The 21993-nt window shown below is 46.7% G+C and overlaps 1 protein-coding gene across 1 annotated transcript in view; it reads right to left on the reverse strand.

Moving 5' to 3' along the window:
• Positions 1 to 9485, reverse strand: part of JAG1 (jagged canonical Notch ligand 1) — a 36196-nt gene extending 26711 nt beyond the window's left edge. The window contains exons 1-2 of the mRNA XM_045445318.1: positions 8890 to 9485; positions 8158 to 8463 (exon numbers count right to left, since the gene is read on the reverse strand). Coding sequence (XP_045301274.1) covers positions 8158 to 8463; positions 8890 to 8970 — 387 coding nt within the window. The 5' untranslated portion in view covers positions 8971 to 9485. The remainder of the gene's footprint in view (positions 1 to 8157; positions 8464 to 8889) is intronic.
• Positions 9486 to 21993: the final 12508 nt, after the last annotated feature.

Below are 21993 nucleotides of genomic sequence, written 5' to 3' on the forward strand. Positions count from 1 at the left end.
TCAGAACCCCTTTGAAAGCCCTGTCTGTGTGAGACCATCTCGGCTCCCACAAGTATCAGGTGACTCTAGGAAGCAGGAGGGGGTAGGTGCAAAGAGACTAAGACAAAGGCGGTGACCTAACTTGGGGTGTTTAGGGGGCAGACTCTGGGGACCAGAGTACAAAAGGGAGAAATAATCACACACCCATGGGTTATAGCTATTGACGGACTTATCTGTCAATAAGATCTAACATTCCAGGAATAATCAGAGTCCACTAACTAAACAAATTCCCTGGACACTGGCAGGATGCCAGCTATTATACTGAAGGCACCTTTTATCTTCCAGGTTTATCTCAGAATTCTACCTCCCCCCCAAATCCAAGCCATTAGCAAATTCCCGCTTTTACTCAAATCTTCATTTGTAATTTAGAATGAGGTCAGTCTCACAAAACAGCAGGGTTTAAATAAACCTGCTATCTTGAAGCTGGAGAAATAGATGGGGGTTGGGGGGAGCACATGAGCCCTTCCTCCGTGTCCCTGAGCTGTCACTGTCAGATACCAATGCATCGGAAATAGTGTGCATTTCTCAAATAATCCCGTGCCACCAGACACACAGCCACCATGAGAAGGCACCCACAAGGTGAAGGCAAAAATGGAACACGAGAGAAAAAAAAAAAAAAAAAAAAAAAAAAAAAAAAAAGAGCTTCATTCATAACTCTAGACAAGCTTACTGCTCAGAGACACAGCATGCCGTCTCTGAATATAAAAATATCTTGTGATAGACCCTGCTTTGGAATTCAGCCGAAATATGTTTCATACTCAAAGCCGAGCCGGATTCCATTTCGTTCACTGATAACTGTGGGAAAATGCTCTGAAAAGCAAGCAAAACCAGGCAAGCCGGGGCACATACCCAGCCCTCTCCTGTTTGGTGGCCACGGGTCCAAATTCATTGTTGTCATCGTTAATATTTTATTAGTCAAAGTTACATCTTATTTACAGCCTCTTAAGTTTCCTGGGACTTCCTACAAATTACAGGACTCTTCCCTGAGAGCAGCAAGAAATTACATTTCTCTACTGATTGGAGGTGAGAGCCAAATCCAAATGAGGCCAGATGTGTATTCTGTATAATTAAGCCCTTCGTTTGCTGGCCATGTTGAGACCCACGTTCTACATTTCCACGTATTGTTGTAATTAATCCTGATTAAATGCATTGATATCCACATTTCTGACAGACTTGCACAAGCACTAAACACCTAACATCCACAAACCCCACAGAAAGGAGAAGGCGTGCCGGGACTGAGCTGGCATGACAGTCTTAACCCTGCTTAAGGAATGCTCAAAGAAGGCAGCATCCTTCAAACTTGCACAAGAACCTGGAAGACCAAGCTGTGTACCTGGCTCATCCTCACCAGAACTGGTGAGACCTCAGGAGTTGCTGACCAACACCACACAACCCTGAGGGTTGGGTGGCACAGAGTTCTGGACAGGGAGTGTCCTGATCTTCCGTGAACTGCCTTCTTGGTGGTGGACATGGGGTTTGGGCTGGGGGCTGCAGCACTGGCAACGAGGCCTTGCCAAAAAAGAAAGAAAAAGCCCTGGGCCATCTCTCTTTCTGGTTTCGGAGAAGGACTTATGGTTCTGGGCCTCACCTCCTGGAGCAGGAGGATTCCTCCCACCCAGCCTTCAGAAGAAAGGATTCCCTCCAAGGCCCCTATTAGGAGGCCCTCTTACCTCCCACTCCATCCCCACACTATAGATCAACAATCAAGATAATTTGGTAATGATTATTACTTGCTAGGAACTTTAATTTTTCCCAGGCCCACGCTTGACCTCTGTACATCCCAGAATATACTTCCAGACTCCAAGATCCAGACCATGCACACACTTTATACCTCCTATGAGGCCAGTACCAGGCCAAAAATCAGATGTAATCTGCTATGATCTTGTCACGCCCAATTTGTCACTGCAAATCTGACCCCCTCCCCCGACAGCGGAGGCCAACTCACTGGGCATCCCCCACCAATGGCTTGGGGAGGGGGTGCCAGGCCAGATGATGGGCAAGTGTTCCGACTCAAGCTCCTATGAAAATACCACCCACGAGAATCACAAATAGCAAATACCGGGATTTTTCTTGGTTTCAAACTACAAAAGTAAGACTAGAAGAATCCCCTTGCTTTCATCTCTTCTCTTCAATCTCCCCAGAACAACAGCCTGGGGGCAAAGCAGGAGGGATGGGCAGCTAACACAACTTCAGCCTGGGCCTGTGCCCCTTCCCACCTCCAGGCCCAGGGGATGCTGGCAACAGTGGCTGGTTCTTATTCTCGTGCAGCAGGAAAGAGGGACAGCCAGCTTTCAGAAGGACTTCCGCAGCCTTTTACCTAAAGGAGGGCCCCAACTTCGAAATCCCAAGGCATACCAGGATCCCAAGGGCCTCTTCCCGCCCCGGGCACCGTGGCTGCGGGAGGGCTGTGTTCTGCGCCCATCTGACTCCTCGGTGGTTACCTTGGCACCGGGCAGAGTGGTAAGCACTTAATTGCCACATTAAGAAGGGGGATGTAAGAAACAAAGGTAATTGTGTTGGCAGCTGGGAGCTTCCTTTTCCTGGCAACAGCGGCAGCCAAACCAAGCCCTGAGAAGAGGCTGCTTCCATTCCTGCCAAGCTGACGGACACAAACAAACCGCCATCCAAACGGCACGCGTGCGGCGTCCAAAACCCCAGGCCACCGCGACAGGCGGCCGAGGAGCGCACACCCTGGGAATGCCCGATGTGCCCAGGGGGCCATTGTGCGAGTCAGTCGGCCCCCGGGTTTGTCTGGGGCCCTGTACTCTGCTGACTCAACTGTCGCTTCCTGTCGCAGGCCCTGTATTAGCAGTATTTTTGGAGAGGCCGCATTATTCTCTGTAATCCTCATTTCAGTCAATTCGGCCACACTATTGTCCTGCCTGCGTCTGGGTGGCCACAGTATAAAATATTCCAGTCACAAACATACCAAATAAAGGCTTCAGAGATCGCATGTGTGGGCACACGCACGCTCGCACGAAAAATTCACGTGTCACAGGGCGGTGGTGAGGGGAGGGCCTGAAGAAAGGACAACTTCCCCACAGCATCCAAGCCAAGACAACTTCAGCCATAGACAGCAATTCAGTGTGCAGGGCTTGACATTTCAATAGAGTCCGATCTGGTTACAAAGGGCAATTTTCTCATGAAAGCCCACCTCAAAGACTCACCGAGTGGGCCCCAAAGCTCATATCCAGATTGGAGAGGCTCAATGAGATGCCCCCACCCCCTTTCCCATCATTACCCTTACCTGTTTGAAAAGCATCCCACTGATAATTAAATGCACCAGTTACAAAAGGGTGGCGAGGTTAATAGATAGAATACCGAGAAACCAGCCAAGCACAACCGTCCGGTTCACACAGAGCAAGCCTGAACAAGAAGCCTTTCTACTTATTTACCAAAAGTGCACAAAAACTGGGCTGAGCTGGTAGAGGACTCTGAATGTTGGACTATTTATTGTACCACTTTTAACCACTGGGAGCCATGCTGCACAATTTCTTCCCTGTACATGCACCACACCAGTGACAAATGTCGCCGGCCCCGTAAAAACAAGGGCCACAGGGGTAGGGCAGTCCATGCAATGATCAGAAACCAGCAAGGAAATCACAACACAGCCACTCGGCATCACGAGCCAAGAGAAAGGTGGAACATTTCTGAATGCAAAACCCTATCCCCGCCTCTGCTACCATCCTAGAAAACATGAGAATCATCACATCCTAACACATCTTCCTCAAGTTGAAAAATTGGTTCAACTTATTCTGTTCTAGTTTTTTTTTTTAAGTATATTTAAAAGCTGGAACCAAGTGTCACTTCTCTCAGCTCAGAACCTAACCTAGGGGGTTAATAGGTAGGGGAAGGAACATGCTTATAGAAGTTTACCAAGGCGGGGGGGAATGCTCAGGAACTTTTGCTTTTATGGATTATCATGCTCATTGTATGCACATCCAGATATTATGCATTCTTACATTGTAACTAATCTTGAAAAGCCTGACATTGGAACCAAGTTCTGGCCTTTACAATGGGCTGGTGGCTGCTATGAACCCAGTCAAGGCCTCTGTTTACATTCTTGTTTTCAGATCAGGAACATGATCTTTGTTGCCTTGGCTTCATTTTTTCATGAACAACATTTTGTCCACCAGGCTAAACCTTCCACGTGCCTTCTATCCAAAGGGTCCCTTACCACTCTTCGCTATAAAGATTTTACACAGTATTCAGAGCACTGATTCCAGGGAGAGGACATGCCTGAAAGTGGCTGCTGCCACTCCTCCTTATCCATCCAGCTCCTCAACAGCCTTGATGCCAAAAGCTTCACTGTTCTCTACAAATGTTTGGAGTCCCTGTAGAATTATGGGTGTGGAGTTGGTGGGCTGCAAACTCCTGTAAGTACTGGAGGTTTGAATAAGTTGCTAAGAAACAACACAACAAGGAGGAAGAAAACACAGAGAAGTTTACACCTAGAGAAGAAAAAAAAAATTAAAACCCAAGTACCTTGCAGAAGGATTTCATGTGGGGAGCAGTCACTCTGAAGACACTTAGCACAAAGTGAGTGCAGCTCTACTTTCCCCCAAGCCTGGTTTTGCAATACAGACCTGTCATTTCATCACTTTGACATAGGTGTCTGGGAGCAGAAGAGGTTTTCTCCACATAAGGAAATCCCTTGCTCCAAGCCCTTATACTCACATGTGCCGTTTGCATGCATGCATGCATGATATGGCCACATGGGTTGCACACACTGGCTGTAGAAAGGAGCCAGTTCAAATGAGAACCCCATCCCTCCACCTTCTGCGTGTCCACACCACACCTACAGAGGCTCAGGGTCCAGGAAACACAACAGAGGGCATAAAGGCAAGGATATTGTCAATTACATTCTGTGATTAACCTTGTGACATCTGATTTACCCAAACCCCTGGCAGTTGCTCAATCAGGCCTTAAGTATAAAGGAGACCAAAGTTGGCATCACTCTGGTATGCAAGAAACACACTTCATTGGATTTTCCTGAAAAATTCAGCTGCTCCCAGCAAGCCTTTTATCACTGTCAATGGCATTTAAATAGGACGCCAAAGGAACAGACATCTCAACCACTTCCCCCAAAGTTTCTCTAGATTCAGTTCACTGCAGGGTCTGCAATGGATCAATACAGCAAACTGGGGTTCTGGAGTTCCTAAAAACCTTTTGGGGCTGGTTAGTAGTAACTTCATTAATGTATTCTTATTAAGCAGGTACCACTGGGATTCAGCACTAATTTGGGGAGGCACGACCTAACCATTTCATTGATTTATAAATGGTTATTCCCAAAATCACGTCCCGTTGAGCCCAACTACCTTCCATAATGTATGTTATCATCACTAGGTCCCCCTGATTGGAGGGTCATAAATCAGGCCAGTTGCTTCAAGTCAAGACCCTGTGAGCAGCACTGGAACGGGGATTAGAAGCCACAGATGAGAACCACAGGCCTGGAGCTGGGGCAGCAGACATCAAATGGAACATAATCAGATAGTATCCGATGGGCAGGCCCACCTCTACAGAGCCTCCCACATGGACACTGGAATGTGGACTAGATTTCAAATGTGGCCAAATTATTTCCTCTTCTTCCTCTCTAGAGCACGAACAGTTATTTGATTGGGGTCATAATCCCAAACAAAAGACATGAATTACACCACCTTCCAAACTGACCTACTGTGCACCACGAACCAGGATTCTCCCACTGTCCACACATTTGGGAGGACTCATGTGGACAGTAACTAATTGTAGGGTCAGGGGCTCAAGTGGCTGGAAGTCCAAGGCGGTTTTGTTTTGTTTTGTTTTTTTAAAGACCATATTGTCTTTCCATATTGAATTTTGTACCAAGTTCAGTTTTTACCTATTCAAGAAAGTCAGTTCTAGATAGACACGCTTATTAATATTTAATTGCCAAACTGAACGAAGCTGCACTAACTACGTCAATACCTAAGTGCTTTCACTTCACTTAACACTCACCCTGGAATCATTCTTGAAAGTTACAGACTGTGGTGTTTCTCCAACCACACTCGAGAAAATAAACTAAAACAATACACCTAAACTCCACTTTCTCTTGGGAAGTAAAGCTTATGTTTCACAGCAGGCCTTTTAGGGGGGCAGGGTGGAGACTCATTTATGAGTGATACATGCACTTGGCCCAACTTCAAAAGAACCACACTCAGTGTAGCCCCAGCGTTCTCCCCATTCTAGAAAAGCCGAGAGTCTATTTCATGGTTGGTGACCCGTGGGCCCTGAAACCACAGAAGAGCACCAGCAAATCAATCGTCTCCCTGCCCCACACACGGCTTCCTGCTCATTCCCCATCTAGGGCTCTGCCAAGTGTCAAATGGGGACAGACACACACCTAGGTCACTTTCCAAAGGTAGGCGTGGGGGAGCACGGCTCCTTGTTCTCATCCAAGCGGTCCTCTGACCCTACTCTCCAAAGTGAGCCTCAGCCAGGCCTGCAGCTTTTCCACATCACTAATAAGATTCCTTTTATGGTCTTGTGAAACGCAAGGGGCTCCGAACTGATCCTCAGGAGGGTGGAACCACCTGCAGGCCCCTTCCCCCTAAACTCCAAACACAAGTTCAAGGGCGGTCAGTATTCACAGTTAACTTAGGCCCAGTCAGATTAGAAAATGGCCAGCCTCTTTAAAGTTCTCCCTAGTAGGGGATTAACAAACAAGATAAACACTCTTTGTAAAATTGAAATCCAGCAACAGATGAGGCGGCCCTCGGTTCTCAGAGAACTCCACATACCACAGGTTTTTATAAGCCCCTTTTAATGGCATGTTTCTGATAACTGTCTTATCTCATCCATGGCAGAGGGCACTTTATAACGCCAGCTCCAGGAAATGTGGGCCTTGAGAGCCACCCCAAGATACACCCACACACCGGCACGGCACGCATTCACCAAAGTACCCTCCCTTTCCATCCCCTCCCAGGGATGCGAATCACAGCCCCAGCCTGCGGGTAGGAGGCAGCAGAGTGCACCCCAAGACAGCACGTGGTGGAGAGTATTCCCCTGGGCATTGAGCACCCCTCCCCTCCCCTCCCCCCCTCCACCTCGACACCCACCCTCACAGACTAGGCCAAGCCCCAGTCCTGGCTATGAGCCACACCTCCCGGACAGCTGGAGCTGAGCAGAGGGCACGAGCATTTTCCCCTTTCCTCCCCTTCTGCAATCACACTCATCTTCCTTCTACCCAATTTGGGATGTTGCAAGGGCCTCGTTGCAGAGTCGGCTGGCTGGCCTAGCTGCACCGGGGCGGGGGTCCACGCACTCGCACTCTCAGCGGCCGCCTCTAACAGGCCCCCCCCACTTCCAGGCCTTGACACGCCCCCGGAGGCTAGCGGGGGCCGGGCGCCGCCGGACGAGGGCGTACCCCCGCCCTTCCCCGGGAAGTTTGCAAACACAGCTGGTTCCAGAGCCCGGGAACCGCTGGAAGTGAGGCCACAACGGCTACACCGCGCGGGGGCGAGGGCAGGAAGGGGCCGGCAGGGGGCGGAGGCTCTCGGGTTCACAGCTCCAGGCGCGGCTTGGAGACACCCCCCAACCCCCCACCCGTCTCTGCGGCAGCCGCCCCCGACCCCTTACATTCAGCCCAGAGCGCGTCCCCGCACGCCCCAAATCTCCCGGGGAGCAGCGGGAAACGGGCTCCCCCACACCCTCCAGGAAGGACACGCCCGCCCTCCCAGCCGCTCACGAGAAAGGGGAGGGTGCCGATTTGGACGGCGTTCGAAGGCCAGAACTGCGCCGCGTCGCCTTCCATGGCGCATCAGGTTTAATTGGTTAAGCAAAGATCATCTATATTGAACTCCTAGCTCGGGGCGGGGTCACTCTAGGGCCTTCGTGTTAGTTGCAAGTTTAAACCAGACTTCCTGGGAGCTTTGCCCCACAAACCTCTGTGGGCTCCCCACTTTTGGGCGCTTAGCAAAAAAGCCACGAAGATAGGGCCTGCTGATAAGTAACTATATAGTCTCGGCTGCCCAACACCCCACCCCACCAGACTTTTCCAGTTAGCTCGGAGTTTCAAGCCAAGGTCCTTTAAATCCCTCTCGCAAGAGAGAGGCGCGTGGGTACGGACCTCGGCGGGCCTCCCTCACCGCGTAGCCCACTCACCGGCCACGCGAAACTGAAAGGCAGCACGATGCGGTTGCGTTCGTTGCCACGACTGGCCTTGAGATTGAAGGTGTTGCCCCCGATGACAGGAGTGGAGCCCGAGCCGAAGCTGCAGGGCCCCCCGGCCGTGACGCGGGACTGGTACTCCTTGAGGCACACTTTGAAATACGTGTCACACTCGTCGTGGGAGCACTTGCGGTCCCCCGGGTTCCGGACGCCGCCGCAGCAGTTCCCGTTCTGCAGCTCCCCGTTCACGTTCTGCATGGACAGGATCTCCAATTCAAACTGGCCGGAGGCCCCGCACACCTGCCGGCGAGGGAGGGAGGGAGGTCAGCGCAGGGGAAAGTTGTTTTCTTCGAGGGTGGAAGTAGCGACTCCCTCCCCGCCCGCCCCGACGAGCCCTCCGCGCCAAGTGAAAATAATTTTGCAAAACTGAGTGCAAGGACTAGACGTGATTCCCGTACAAAAAATGCACGAGTGCAGGAGAAATCCGACGACTGCCCCCGGGGAGAAGAGCGGTGAGAACGCAGCCCCCTGCCCCGCCGGGAGGATACATTTAGGAGGCCGGAGGCTCCCCCAGCCCTGGTGCAGCCTCTCAGGCGCAGGGACCCGGCGGGGAAGCCGAACGCCCGAGGGCCCCCGAGCCCGTTCCAGGCGCCCAACCGCAGGCGTCCAGGGCGCTGCGAGGAAAAGGAGAGGGCGGGCCGGGAGGGAGGCCCGGCGGGCTCCTACCTTGGCTCGCAGGGCGCAGAGCAGGGCGAGCAGGAGGCTCAGGGGGCGCCCGGGCCGGCCGCGCGTCCGTGGGGACCGCATCGCTGCGCCGCGCGCCGCGGGCACTCGGGACGCCGCCGCTGCTGCTCGCGCTGGTGCTCCGACCGGTGCTGCCGCCGGTGCTGCCGTCGCCGCTGCCCCTGCGGCCGCCGCGTCCCGGCTCTAATATACTCCGCCGATTGGAGCATGCACGACTGGAAAACAACACCACTTTTCAAAAGCTCTTTCAAGAGCGGCGCGTTCCAGAAGGCAAAGGGCCCGGCCTCCTTTTATTATTCTGATCGCTTCTTTGAGGCGCTCCCCCTCCTCTTCCACCTCCCGGCTTTCTTTCCTTCTCTCGCGCTCCCCTTCTTTTATTATTATGATTATGCGCAGCCTTTTATTCCCTTTCAGATCAGCTGCTTAGAAAGGAGAGAGGGAGGGGAGAAAAAAAAAAAAAACGAGCCCAGCTCGCGGGCCGGCCGCAGGTAACACAATGACGCGTGCCCGCCCGGCTCTCGGAGAAGGACTCGGAGAGCCCGTCTGAGAGCAGCGGCCCGGGCTGGCCACCTCTACCCAGCGCGCGGGGCTGGCGCATGCGCGCTTATTAATATTCATGAGGGGGCGTGTCGTGAAAAAGACACGCCCCTTCCCTCCGGTTGATGGGGAGGGGGAGTACTGGGAGGAACATTGGAAGGGGCTGGGGGGCTTAGCGACGTGTGATAAGACCTAGACGTCGCAGGGCCCAGCGCACACCCTCGTCCTCAGGATCTTTGGACCAGGCGGGAAGGGGGGCAGGGTGCGGCGAGGAACTTGGTAGGGCCCGCTGCTCAGGGACGCGCAGGGCCATGTAGATGGCCACGAGCCCCCTCGGACTCCTCGGGTCGGGCTGTGTGCCCGCCGGTGGAGGCCCCAGGTGTAGGCGCCGCGGCGCTGCCTGAGCGGTCGGAGCGGGACAGCTTCCGCCTTCCAAGCCGCCTGCGTCAGCTGCGGCTTTTGCCCCAGGAGGAGGGCCTGCCCGCCGGGAGCCCGGCCCGCTTCCCGCGAGCAAGCGAGCCGCCCAGAGCGCGCTGCTGGCAGCAGTAGTGGCAGAGGCGGCGGCGGCGAGGCTGGCGTGCTTGCCGCCGTCTGCTCGCCCGGCGGAGGCGACCTGGGCAGGCGCTGCTGGGAACTTTGAAAAACTTTCCCGGAGCCAGGCTTGCCGCAGATTCGAGGGGAAGCCTCGGTCGCGCCCCACCCCCTCCCCGATCCAAGTCTGCGAAGTCCCGGAGGGCTGGCAGCTTCCCTTACAAACCGTGCCAGGGCGGAGGCTAGGGGAAACCGAGTGGGGGAGGGCGACGGACACACTGGGGTCTGCTCAGGTTTGGGGAGGGGCTGAGGGAGATGCTGATGGGCTTGGGCTCACACCCGGCTGGTCCCGCTGCCCAGGCCGCAGTGCTGGGATTGCACCTGTAGGCGGCCTCCGAGCAGCTCTCTGGGTGGCGAGAGAAGAGCCTGGAAGGGTCCGTCTCACCGCCATCGCCCAGCAGCAGAACTTGGCTTCTTTGGGGATGGCAGTGGAAAGGGATGCTATTTTCCACCTTGAGGCGAGCCTCGCAATTAACAGCGATACTCCTGGTCATAACCAAGGTCAAAGGAAACCTGGGGGTTGGACAAAGCCTCTGCCAACCCGTCTCACAGTGGACCTGCTACTACGTTTGACGGGACCTCTTTAGGGAACAACTTGATTCCTACTGAAAGGTAGACAAGGTTTTGGCTCTTACATGTTCTGCGGAAAAGCGTGACTATTAAGGAGCAGGATCGTGGTTTGAGCCCTCTGGAGCTGTGGGGTATGAAGGCTTGTAATGGGTCAAGAGAAAATAGTTTCCAATATACCGAGTTATGAGAGCATAAAAGGTTGGGTAAAGTGTGGTTATTTACTGCTTTTAATGGGTGGCTCAAATGGACAATAATTTTGGTGCCAGATCTCATCACGCTGGGGAATAAAGCAGCCAGCTGACCTCTTTACATTGGTTGAAAGCCACCAAGGGTGGTTTAGCAATCTTGGCATTTTAGCCACCCAGGAAATACTCCTAAGAAAGGTACCTTCTTAATGGTAGTATGTCCCATCTTGATGATCATTGGTGAGATAATCCATATTTTGGAAGGGACATATCTAAGAGCAGAACAAATTTGCAGCTGGCATAGGCAGTAGTAACTTGGGCATTTTGTCTTCATGTGCACCAGTCCCTGCAATCATCCTAAATACAAGGCATTCAGTTGTCCAGTATAATTGCATCTAGACTTTTCTCACCAAAGTTTGCAAACAAACCAGTCTCCTCTACCCCCTATCTTCGTCCTCCCCTCTACTCCCCAATGTCCTGTTGGGGTGCTAAGTAATGGTTTAAAAGCAAAATGCTTGTGTTGGGAAGAACAATTCACGAAGGCTGATGAGGTCTTAAACTGCACACTCCTTGGAGTTCTCCATGTCTGAACCTGTTTTAATCCTGTGCCCCATGGCTTGTCCCTCACACAGGCCTTGGGAAGGAGGCCGAGGCCTTCAGTTGAAGAGTTTAGATCCAGCACCTGGGTTAACCTGAAAGAGCTACCTCAGATTTCAGGTGCCTCCAGGTAGTAATCCGGACTGCATGTAAGCCGGGATCAACGTCAGGCCACAGCTGAGTTTAGCCCCCTTGTCTACTGAGAAAGAGCACATAGATTTCTGAAGGGCTGAAACTCTCTGATTAACCCTAACATAAATGTGAAATCACTAATAAACACAAAATTCTCATGCCAAAGAGCACAGTGTCCCCCACCCTTCTTGAGCTTGGGGACCTACGTTTAGAGAAGACAGTTGTGGGCTAGCGGGGATTCTTTTGAAAATTTTCTGTTGGGACTCTTCCAACTAATTGGTACTCCCCCAAAAAGCCAGTCACGTTTGCAGCAGCAGACATCGAGTGGAAGTTCTGCCCTCCACTTCCTCGCAGCCAGCTCTCAGCCTCCCTTTCTGAAGAACGGGGAACTACTGTGGAAAGAACGCAAGCACACAGATTCCCTCTTGGCCAAGTCACATCCTGCCTTTGGGTATAGCAAGTGAACATTCCAGAAAAATGTTCCTGTGGAAAGTGCCATGGTTAGCCATTACACCTACACCTGTAAAAAGGGGAGAGGTTTGTGGTCAGTGGCTGTCTGGCCTGGGTGCTCTCATGGGCTCAAATCATAACCATCATTAGGTATCTTTAATTTTAAAAAGGTGCCTCATTTTACTTTTTTCCACAAAACTTGCCCTATTTTACCAAGCCATCAACAAACAGCAGTCCTGAACAACTCCCCCCCACTAAGGCTTAATAAAAGACATTCAAGGGGTGCCTGGGTGGCTCAGTTGCTCAAGCATCCGACTCTTGATTTCAACTCAGGTCATGATCTCATGGTTCGTGGGTTTGAGCCCCACGCCGTGCTCTGTGCTGAAGGTGTGAGCCTGTTTAGGATTCTCTCTCTGTCCCTCTCTCTACCCCACGCACACGCTCTTTCTCTTTCTTAAATAAACTTTAAAAAACGCATCTTTAAAAAAAGATACTCAAGCTATAATTGTATGTAAATACATTTGATCAACTTAAGTCCCTCAACACGGTGATAAAAATCAGCAAATCAATATTACTTGAGAACTACGTTACATGAAGCAACATGGATGATCTCAAAAATATCATTTTGACAGAAGCCGGACACAGAAGACTACAAACTGTATGAAGCTGTTTATATGAAGTTCTAGGACAGGCAAAACTAATTTATGGTAAAAGAAAATGTCAATGGAAAGATGGAGATTAACTGGGATGGGCTGAGGCTTTTTCCAAGGGAGGGATAATGTTCTGTATCATGAAAAGGGCTTGGGTTACACAGGTGTATGCATTTGTCAAAATTCATTACTGCATTTAAGATTGGTACATCTCAGTATATGTTCAAAAGAGACAAAATTGTAATATTCGACTTGAGTTAATTATATGAGTGCTGAAGTATATAGAGAAAAGTAAAATGATATTTGCAGCTTGGAAATGCATTTATTTTTTTTTAACTTTATTTTTTTAGAAAGAGCAAGCAGGGGAGGGTCAAAGAGAGAGGGAGACCGAGGATCTGAAGCATGCTCCACACTGACAGCAGAGAGCCTGTTGCAGGACTCGAACTCATGAACGGTGAGATCATGACCTGAGCCGAGGTTGGGACACTTAACCACCTGAGCCACTCAGGCACCCCCAACTTGGAAATGCATTTTAAAAATGAGATTGGTGTGCCTGGGTGGCTCAGTTGGTCAAGCATCCGACTCTTTTTTTTCTTTAATGTTTATTTAATCTTAAGAGGGAAACAGTGACAAAGCATGAGTGGGGGAGGGGCGGAGACAGAGGGAAACACAGAATTTGAAGCAGGTTCCAGGCTCTGAACTGTCAGCCCAGAGCCCGATGCGGGGCTCCAACACACAAACCACGAGATCATGACCTGAGCCAAAGTCAGACACTTAACCAATTGAGCCACCCAGGAGCCCCAAAGCCTCCTCCAACTCTTGATTTCAGCTCAGGTCATGATATCACGGTTCATGAGATCCAGCCCCGTGTTGGGCTCTGTGCTAACATCATGGAGCCTGCATAGGATTCTCTCTCTCCCCCTCTCTGCCCTTCCCGACTTGCATGCACACACTCTGTCTCTGTCTCTCTCAAATAAATAAACTTTAAACAAAAATTTTTAAATGAGATTAACGGATGGATAGAGGGTGGCTGGCTGGCTGGATATATGCTAAAGCAAAATAGTGAAGAGTTAACGATAGGATCTAGATGGGGACATGCTGGTGTTCGTTCACATAAAATTCTTTCAAATTTCCCTGCTTGAAAATTTTCATATAAAATGTTGAGTAAAATAGTTATAGATATGCCAAGTATTGTGGAGGATGCCATGAGTATAACAGGCAACACCAAAACATTGGACTTAAGCATTACAGAGTAGAGGGCATTCCTGTAAGGGATGATGATAGTGTAGATTGTAGTAGTGAACAAAAGGAAGGTACTTCTTTTCCTTCATTCCTTGTCTCCCTAATACCTTTTCTCTTTCCACTAAATAAGAGAGGAAGATCCAAATATAAAGGGACATGTAAAAAAAAAAAAACTAATATCTTCCTTTTTCTTGTTCGAAACTTGCAGAGAAGTTAAGGCAAGTTCATGAGCCCTCTTCCCTAGAAAAGCAGAAGGTGATAGCTTTCTGTTCCTTTCCAGCAGAACCAAAGGATGCTTATGTGTCCTACAAGCTCTTCTTTCCTTCTTCCACATTACCACCTGTCAACTCTGCCCTGCTAGCTCCCCAAGGAAGCACAGCATCTGAACATACAACCAGCCTCATGGATTATTCTCATTCTTCCACATCACAAGAAGTTCTGAGAAAAACAAACCTATGGGCAACAAATTAGACATTAAAAATTTCAGGATAAAGTTATAACTCCCATAGCAACCATAACCAGGCCACAAGTTTGTACATTTAAGCTTTAAGCTTAAATTGAGTAGATCCAGCCTTTTTTTTTTTTTTTTTTTTTTTTTTTACACAAAGCTTCATTTTACATACACAAGAGATCTGAATTAATTTTCTTTGGAAACCAGAACTATGAATTTTTTGCATTATCAACAGAAATGTTGTATGAGCTTTCATTGAAAACATTGTTTTGGTTTGGCCTTGAGCTCAGGTATTTATAATTTTGCCTGTCCTGCCCCAATGCTGCCTCACAGACATTATGTGGAAAGCTATCAGGGCAAAGAGAGTTACATGTCCATGGCCCCTTTGACAAACCAATCATTGAAAGTCACAAAAAACCCAAGATGCAAAATCCAGGAACTATGGGACTAATTTCTCCATTTTACTCCTTGAATTAAAACCGAAGATTCTGTATGACCTTTCATTATTTTATATAGTTTTATCATTTCATAGTTTACAGTTGAGAGTCTTTTTGAAAATCAAAAATCATGGGTGTAAGTTGCTGTTAAATTGGCATTCTCAAACACTTATAAATGATTCATTCACCCTTCTTTTTTGTGGTGATGACGTAGTGAGTTTTCTGTTCTGTGAATGACACCTGAACAACTTGACCTATAGAGATTCTGGGATAGCATTTTTTTTAAACCCAAATTGGTCCATTTGTACAGCTGACTGATCTAAATGCAACTAACAATTTTCTATAATTGCAAAGTATGACTGAGCTCTTACATACCTTTTCATCTCCTAAGCGGCTCTGGAAATTACACTCTCAGAAGCAGGTAGCACGTGGAAACTACCACAATACAAGTCATTCTGTGATCACCTTTTCATCTTGTTTGCATTCACCTTTTGCAAATGTGTGCAAACCCAAACCTGCCTCCAGATCTAAAAAAAAAAAAAAAAAAAGTTTTTTTAAAGAATCAAAGTAGTAAAAAAAAAAAAGAATCAAAGTAGTTATTGAAACTTGGGAAAAGGAGAGCTAAATATATTCAGTTGTCTGAGAAAATGTCAAAACCTAAGTAAATGTGAGAGTCAAAGAAAGGTGATTACACCTGCCAATGGCACGAAAGCCACAGGGTTTCCAATCACAGTATTTCATGTTTGGGTTAATGGTTCTCAATAAATTACAAGACTGGGTCTGTGTTTGACACTTCTGTTCTCAAGCCAATGGTTCCTTTACTGATGCTTTCCTCTAAATTAGGAGTTACGGAGAACATGAAAAGTGGATGTTTTCAATGCTTCATTTTAGTTATTTGGAATGTAAATAGTTGTTTTTATTATTGTTTTTATGCCAAGAGTGCCCAAGGATGGCTCAATAACATTCACGTGAGCACAGAAATATTGGCAAAAGTACTATCCATAAACTTCTAGATCCTTAGATATTAGTCATAACATACACAGATTTTCATAAGCATCATTTAAAAATGATTTCAGAACATATCAAAGATTCTTTTCTCTTTTGGAAATAAATTTAAGGCATAGAAAACTTAAAATAACTCTAAAGGGCAAAATTTAGTTTCCGGAAGATGGCTATTGCATCCACAGCAGTGGTAATGTTTTTTTCAAAAGCAAGTAACAACTAGAGAAGTCAATTACATTATCTTAGGATGGTTTGACAGTAATTCATGTAAAAAAGAGCTAGGAGTTTTAAGAGACCACACGTGTAATATACCTTAATGGCACAGTGTGGTTACTAAACATATTAGGGCCACATTCTGAGGCTGCATTACTAGAAATGAAGATTAGCAATCAAGGAAAAATCACAGCCCTTAACACTAGCCTTAACACAATTGACATGTTCTGACCAGGTCTGGGCATCATTGTTTTTTAACACAGTAAATAGACACAACATAAAAATTGCCATATTAACCATTTTTAAGTGTACAGTTCAATATTAAGTACATTCATGTTGTTGTGAAACCAATCTCCAGAACTTTTTCATCTTCCCAAACTGAAGCTCTGTACCTTTTAAACAATTCCCCATCCCTCCCTTCTCCCAACCCCTGGCAACCACCATTCTACTTTCTACGAATTTGGTACTCTAGTGACCTCATATAAGTGGAATCATACAGTATTTGTCTTTATGGGGCTGTCATTCCATTTAGCATAGCGTCCTCAACTTTGATCCATGTCATGGCATGTGTCAGAATCTCCTTCCCTTGTAAGACTAAATAATATTTCATTGTATGTATATACTACATTTTGCTTATCCATTCATTCACTGGTGGACGCTTGGGTTGTTTCCATATTTTGACTGTTGTGAATAATGCTCCTATCAACATGGGTCTACAAATATCTCTTTAAGATCCTGCTTTCAATTATTTTGGGTATCTATTGGGCACCATTTTTAAGAGTCATGTTGACAACTGGGTCATGCTCAGAAGAAAGTGGGGAAAGGTCTAAAAATACAGACCTTTCAGCCTAGCAGTTGAAGGACTTGGGAGGGTCTAATTGGAAGAAAGGAGAAAGGAGCCATAGCAGCTGTCTGCAATACTGGCAAGGCTGACTTGAGTAAGAGCAGACTTGAAATGCTGCAAGGGGCAGACGAGGCTCAGTGGGTGGAGGTTACAAGAAAGTTGACTTTGACTCAGCAGAAAGACAAGCTTTGTTTTTATAAGAGTGCTTTCTTGATGCAACAGGCTGCCTTAGAGATAGTGAGTCCCTGCCATTGAAAGTAATCAAACACAGCTTTCTGGGACAATTGGACAGTGGCAGGAGACAGGGAGATTCCCCATCCTGGATGAGAGGCTGAACCAGGTGATTTCCTAGGAACCTCATGTCTATGATCCCATGGCAAGATTAACAGGTAGGATGGGAATCAGGTCCATACCCATAAAGAGAATCTAGGAGCCAGTTTTAGACAAATGTGATGTTGAAGCCACTGATTGAGGCTTAGCAGAGCCTGATGTGCTGGGGTGAAAACAGCATGGACCCACTTGCTTTCTGAACTGACTTCTCAAGAATCAGTCACACACATATTTACCAAATGGGTGCAGCAAATGAGTCAAGTCTAAATGTCCCAGTTGATCATCACAACCCTGTCTCATTATTATACTCTGCCCCCTTGCTAATCTGAATGAGGTCTGAGGACCAGCAGCATTGGCGTGACAGGGGAGCTTGATAGAAATTCAGACCCTCAGGTTGCCCCAGACCTTCCAAATCACAATCTGCAATGTCACAAGATTCCCAGGCAACTTGTATGCATGATAATGTCTAATCTACATCTAATACAGAAACAGTCTATAGTTAGAAGCTATGGAATGTTCTTTCCATGGAAGGGCTACAATACTGTGCCATCAAATAGAAGTATCGGTTAGTCAAATCTATGTTTCAGTTGTCTCATCACGGGCTCAGTATCATAATGGGGATTTCTCACAGTTATTTATTCAAGTATATATTTATTATAAATATTCAGGAGGCTTTCAGGTAAAATACATACATAGGTAAATATCAGGACTGAGGAAAATAGAATTAAAAGAAGAAGACCAAGATCAGGGAGGAAAAATAATAAATGGAGACAAGCAGGGCGAGCACAACTACGTGAATTGAGAATTGGACGCTGAGCTCGGTGACAGCCAAGGTGACCAAGAAAGCGCAGCCAGCTACAAGATTAACTTCACCTATGCAGAGCCTGCAAGCTAGTCCCCCAGGTAAAGCAAAGCTTTTCCTGGCATTTTGTTCTGAAACATGTCCACATATGTGTGGGTATATGATTATAGATATTTGGAAAACTGGGGCCTTACATATATGGAATGCTGAGAAGTACAACTGTTTTCTGAGACGAATGTACACCAGAAATTGAGGGCATGACACCAAAACACTGCTCAGGGAAAGCATGGTGGGCTGGGGACAGGGGTAAAGCAGGAATGTGTCTTTCTGAAAGTTTTGCTTAATCCAAACAAGGCCCCTAACTAGTACAGTGGCTTTGGCTTTTTATTTTTTTTTTTTAACTTTATTTACTTATTTTGAGAAAGAGCAGAGCAAGCACAAGTGGGAAAGGGGCAGAGAGAGAATCCCAAACAGGTCCACACTGCCAGTACAGAGCCGGATGGGGCACTTGAACCCATGAACCATGAGATCATGACCTGAGCTGAAGTGAAGAGTTGAACGCTTAACCAGCTGAGCCACCCAAGTGTCCCTGGGTTTTCTTTTTCTTTTTCTTTCTTTTTTTTTTTTTAAATGCTTAGCAACTATTTATCGAGTCACTGAATAAATTCTCATGTATAAGAAATGATTACAGATTAATTCCTAACAACTTAATTGTTCATATTCAAAAAAACATTCACAAATCATCCTGTCCAAAGATCGATCCAATATGGGCCCTTATAGCACAGCTTTTCGGAGCTAACTAATCTTCAAGTTCATATGTTTGTGATTATTCAGGTCGGTAATACAGTGGGTCCCTCCCACCCCGCCAATTATATAAATTTCCTTCTTATGTAGATGTGTAGATTTTGATGAAATTCAGTAAACTTTTTCTGAGATGTAAAACTATTAGGATATAAGCCCTTCTTTTTGTGAGGTAGAGTACTTATGAAAAGCCTTTTATGAGCACATGAGGAATGAAATAAGCTATTTAGCTTTCTCAAAAATGTAAATTTTACAATAATGATAATATGGCTAATCTGATATCAAAAAATACTTGACTATATGTTTTTTTTTTTTTAACGTCTTGATTTCTTCCAGACCTCTACTTCACACATAATGCTAATAAGCTTACAAGCTTAGCTTCCGGGAGTTTAAATTTACTTCTCAAGGTTTCTTCATCTATCCTTTCCTACTCTCATAATTACAGATGCCTCTATGATTAATTAATTGCAAAAATCACTCCAACTCTTTACCCCTCAACCCCATAGCCACAGGCCCCTTTGGGACATGATTTTTGCAGCTCCGCCCACCAAGAGGTGTGGCCTATTTTCCCACCCCCGGAATCTGTGCTGGCCCCCTGGACTTGCTTTGGCTAAGAGAATGAAGCACGAGTGCCAGCGTGCCAGTGGAGAACCTAGGCCTCCAGAGATCTTGTGCATTTCTAGACTTTTTTTAACTTCAAGACTCTGCCATCGCCATGGGACATGCTAGGCTAACCTGCTGGAGAAGTAGAGATTATGTGGAGGAGAACTGAGCAGTTCCAACAGAGATCTTCCTTAACCAGGCAGCATCCATCAGTTGACAGCAGATACACCAAGAAGCTCAGATGAGATTAGCCTGCCCAGTTCATTTCAGTGGAAACCTCCAGCCAATTCACAGACTCGTGAGAAATAACAACTGGTCTGTTAAGTCAGTAAGTCTGGAGCTATTTTGTTATGCAGCACTGTTGTGGCAATAGATAACTGGTATGGCCTCTACGGGGGAAGTATGAAAGAAAATAGAACCACAAAAATTGCTTACAAGCATGAAATGAGTGATAATTGCCACCAGCTAAGCATAACCTTGGGTGACCAATCTTAACAGCCTCCACTTGAGAAAGGAAACTAACAAAGATGTAAGTTAAAGTGGCGTTATTATAGGAATCATCTTGACTCTGCTCAAATTATCTTAAGGGGCGCCTGGGTGGTGCAGTCGGTTAAGCGTCCGACTTCAGCCAGGTCACGATCTCGCGGTCCGTGAGTTCGAGCCCCGCGTCAGGCTCTGGGCTGATGGCTCAGAGCCTGGAGCCTGTTTCCGATTCTGTGTCTCCCTCTCTCTCTGCCCCTCCCCTGTTCATGCTTGTCTCTCTCTGTCCCAAAAATAAATAAACGTTGGAAAAAAAAATTAAAAAAAAAAAAAAGTTATTTGCAGCCTTTCCTAAGAAAGTCATAACAGAGACCCTTGAAGCCATAATGTACTTAAATGTACTTACTGGATGTCTTCCTTCCTTCTTTAATAAATACTGACCCACAGCATGGAGAGCTTTTGCAGCTAATGGACTAACTCTTATTCCCAAGAGAGGTGGGATATTATAGTCTCTGATGGTCAGTTTGGATGGTTCCCAAACCTGTATACGCCTGTTGTACTTGTTATTGTAATACATCATTTAATTCACTATTACTATTACATAAACTGGTGGAATATGAGTGCTAAAAAAAGACGCTGCTTCTTTGCGAACTAAGTTGAGTATTACTTGATGAGAATAAACACGAGTAGCTAAAAAATATATTCTTATTGAATGAATGTGAGAAAGACAACCTTAGAAAAATAGGGAGAAGATCAGAAAAATCTAGAAGTATTCTGCATTTAGATTGCTTCCCAGATGTCTTTTACCTTTTACTCTGATTTAAAGAAACCAAAACTGAAAATTATAAATGAGGTGCTATGGATGAAATGGGATGCAACACCGGCCACTTAAAGAGCTTTGTCTTAGAACAAAAGATGGGCAAATAAATAACCATTTATATGATTTGTGTGTGTCATGTTTTATGATTCCATCTTTAAACAGCATTTTTGATTAACCAATTACTGGTCATGATTGCATCACTTAAGGTTTTATTCTATTAGTAGAGCTTGGAGCAGTGCCTAACACATAACAGGAACGCTAGAACTAGTTGCTGAATGAATTTGTTGAATGAATGAGTTGCAAATTGCTGACAAAATTCATCATGACTAAACCAGACATGTCTGCACACACCAATGTGTTTCAATACTGACTTTGAAAAGCGGTCACCTAGAAGCCAAAGCTTTCCAGCAAATCTCTTTAAATATCAATTATTTTATACCAAGTCTTTGAAAAAAGAGTGAAATTGCAGGGTTTTGGTGTTACCTGATAAGGTCTCACTAGCAAGTATCATAATCACCTGGAGGGCTTGTTAAATCACAGATTTCTAGGGTCTACCACAGAGTTTCCATTTAGTAAATTGGTGTAGCACCCTAGAATTTGTATTTCTAACAATCTCCCAGATGATGCTATTCAGGGACCAAACTGATGGCCACTGACCTAGCATATCCTAAAAGTAGGCAGTTACCAAGGTGGCTTGGGGCAACTGAGATATATAAACCTATGGTACAGTAGTGTTGCCTTCATATATTACATAATTTAACCCACAGCAACACTATAAAGTTGACATTAATATCTCCATTTTACAGATGAGAAAATTGAGGTGCAAAAAGTTATATACTTTTTTAAAATTTACTTATTTTAAGAGAGAGCATGTGCAGGGAGGGGCAGAGAGAGGGAGAGAGAGAATCCCAAGCAGGCTTCACAGTGTCAGTGCAGGGCCCGATGTGGGGCTTGAACTCACAAACCGTGAGATCATGACTCCAGCTGAAATCAAGAGTAGATGCTTAACCGACTGAGCCAACCAGGTGTCCCAATAAGGTTATATGCTTTAATAACCGCTCACCTAGATGGGGGACACAGCCAGAAAGCAATAGAGCTAAGAGTCAGGGTTGGCTGAGACCAAAGATCCTGGTCTTTCTCCAACAGCTAATGGGGATCTAAACTATGTCATTAGGATGGACACTTGAATCTAAAGAGGGCTTCTTGGACTTTACTGTGCATGTGAATACCTGACCGTCTTGTTAAAAGCCAGATCCTTGTTCTATCTGTCTAGAGCAGGTCCGAGGCATTTCTCTTAAGCTCCCAGGTGATGCCAAGGCAGTTGGAGAAGTGAGGCTCTCAACCCCATT

This window comes from Leopardus geoffroyi, chromosome A3 (assembly GCF_018350155.1).
Source record: "Leopardus geoffroyi isolate Oge1 chromosome A3, O.geoffroyi_Oge1_pat1.0, whole genome shotgun sequence".
Lineage (NCBI taxonomy): Eukaryota > Metazoa > Chordata > Mammalia > Carnivora > Felidae > Leopardus > Leopardus geoffroyi.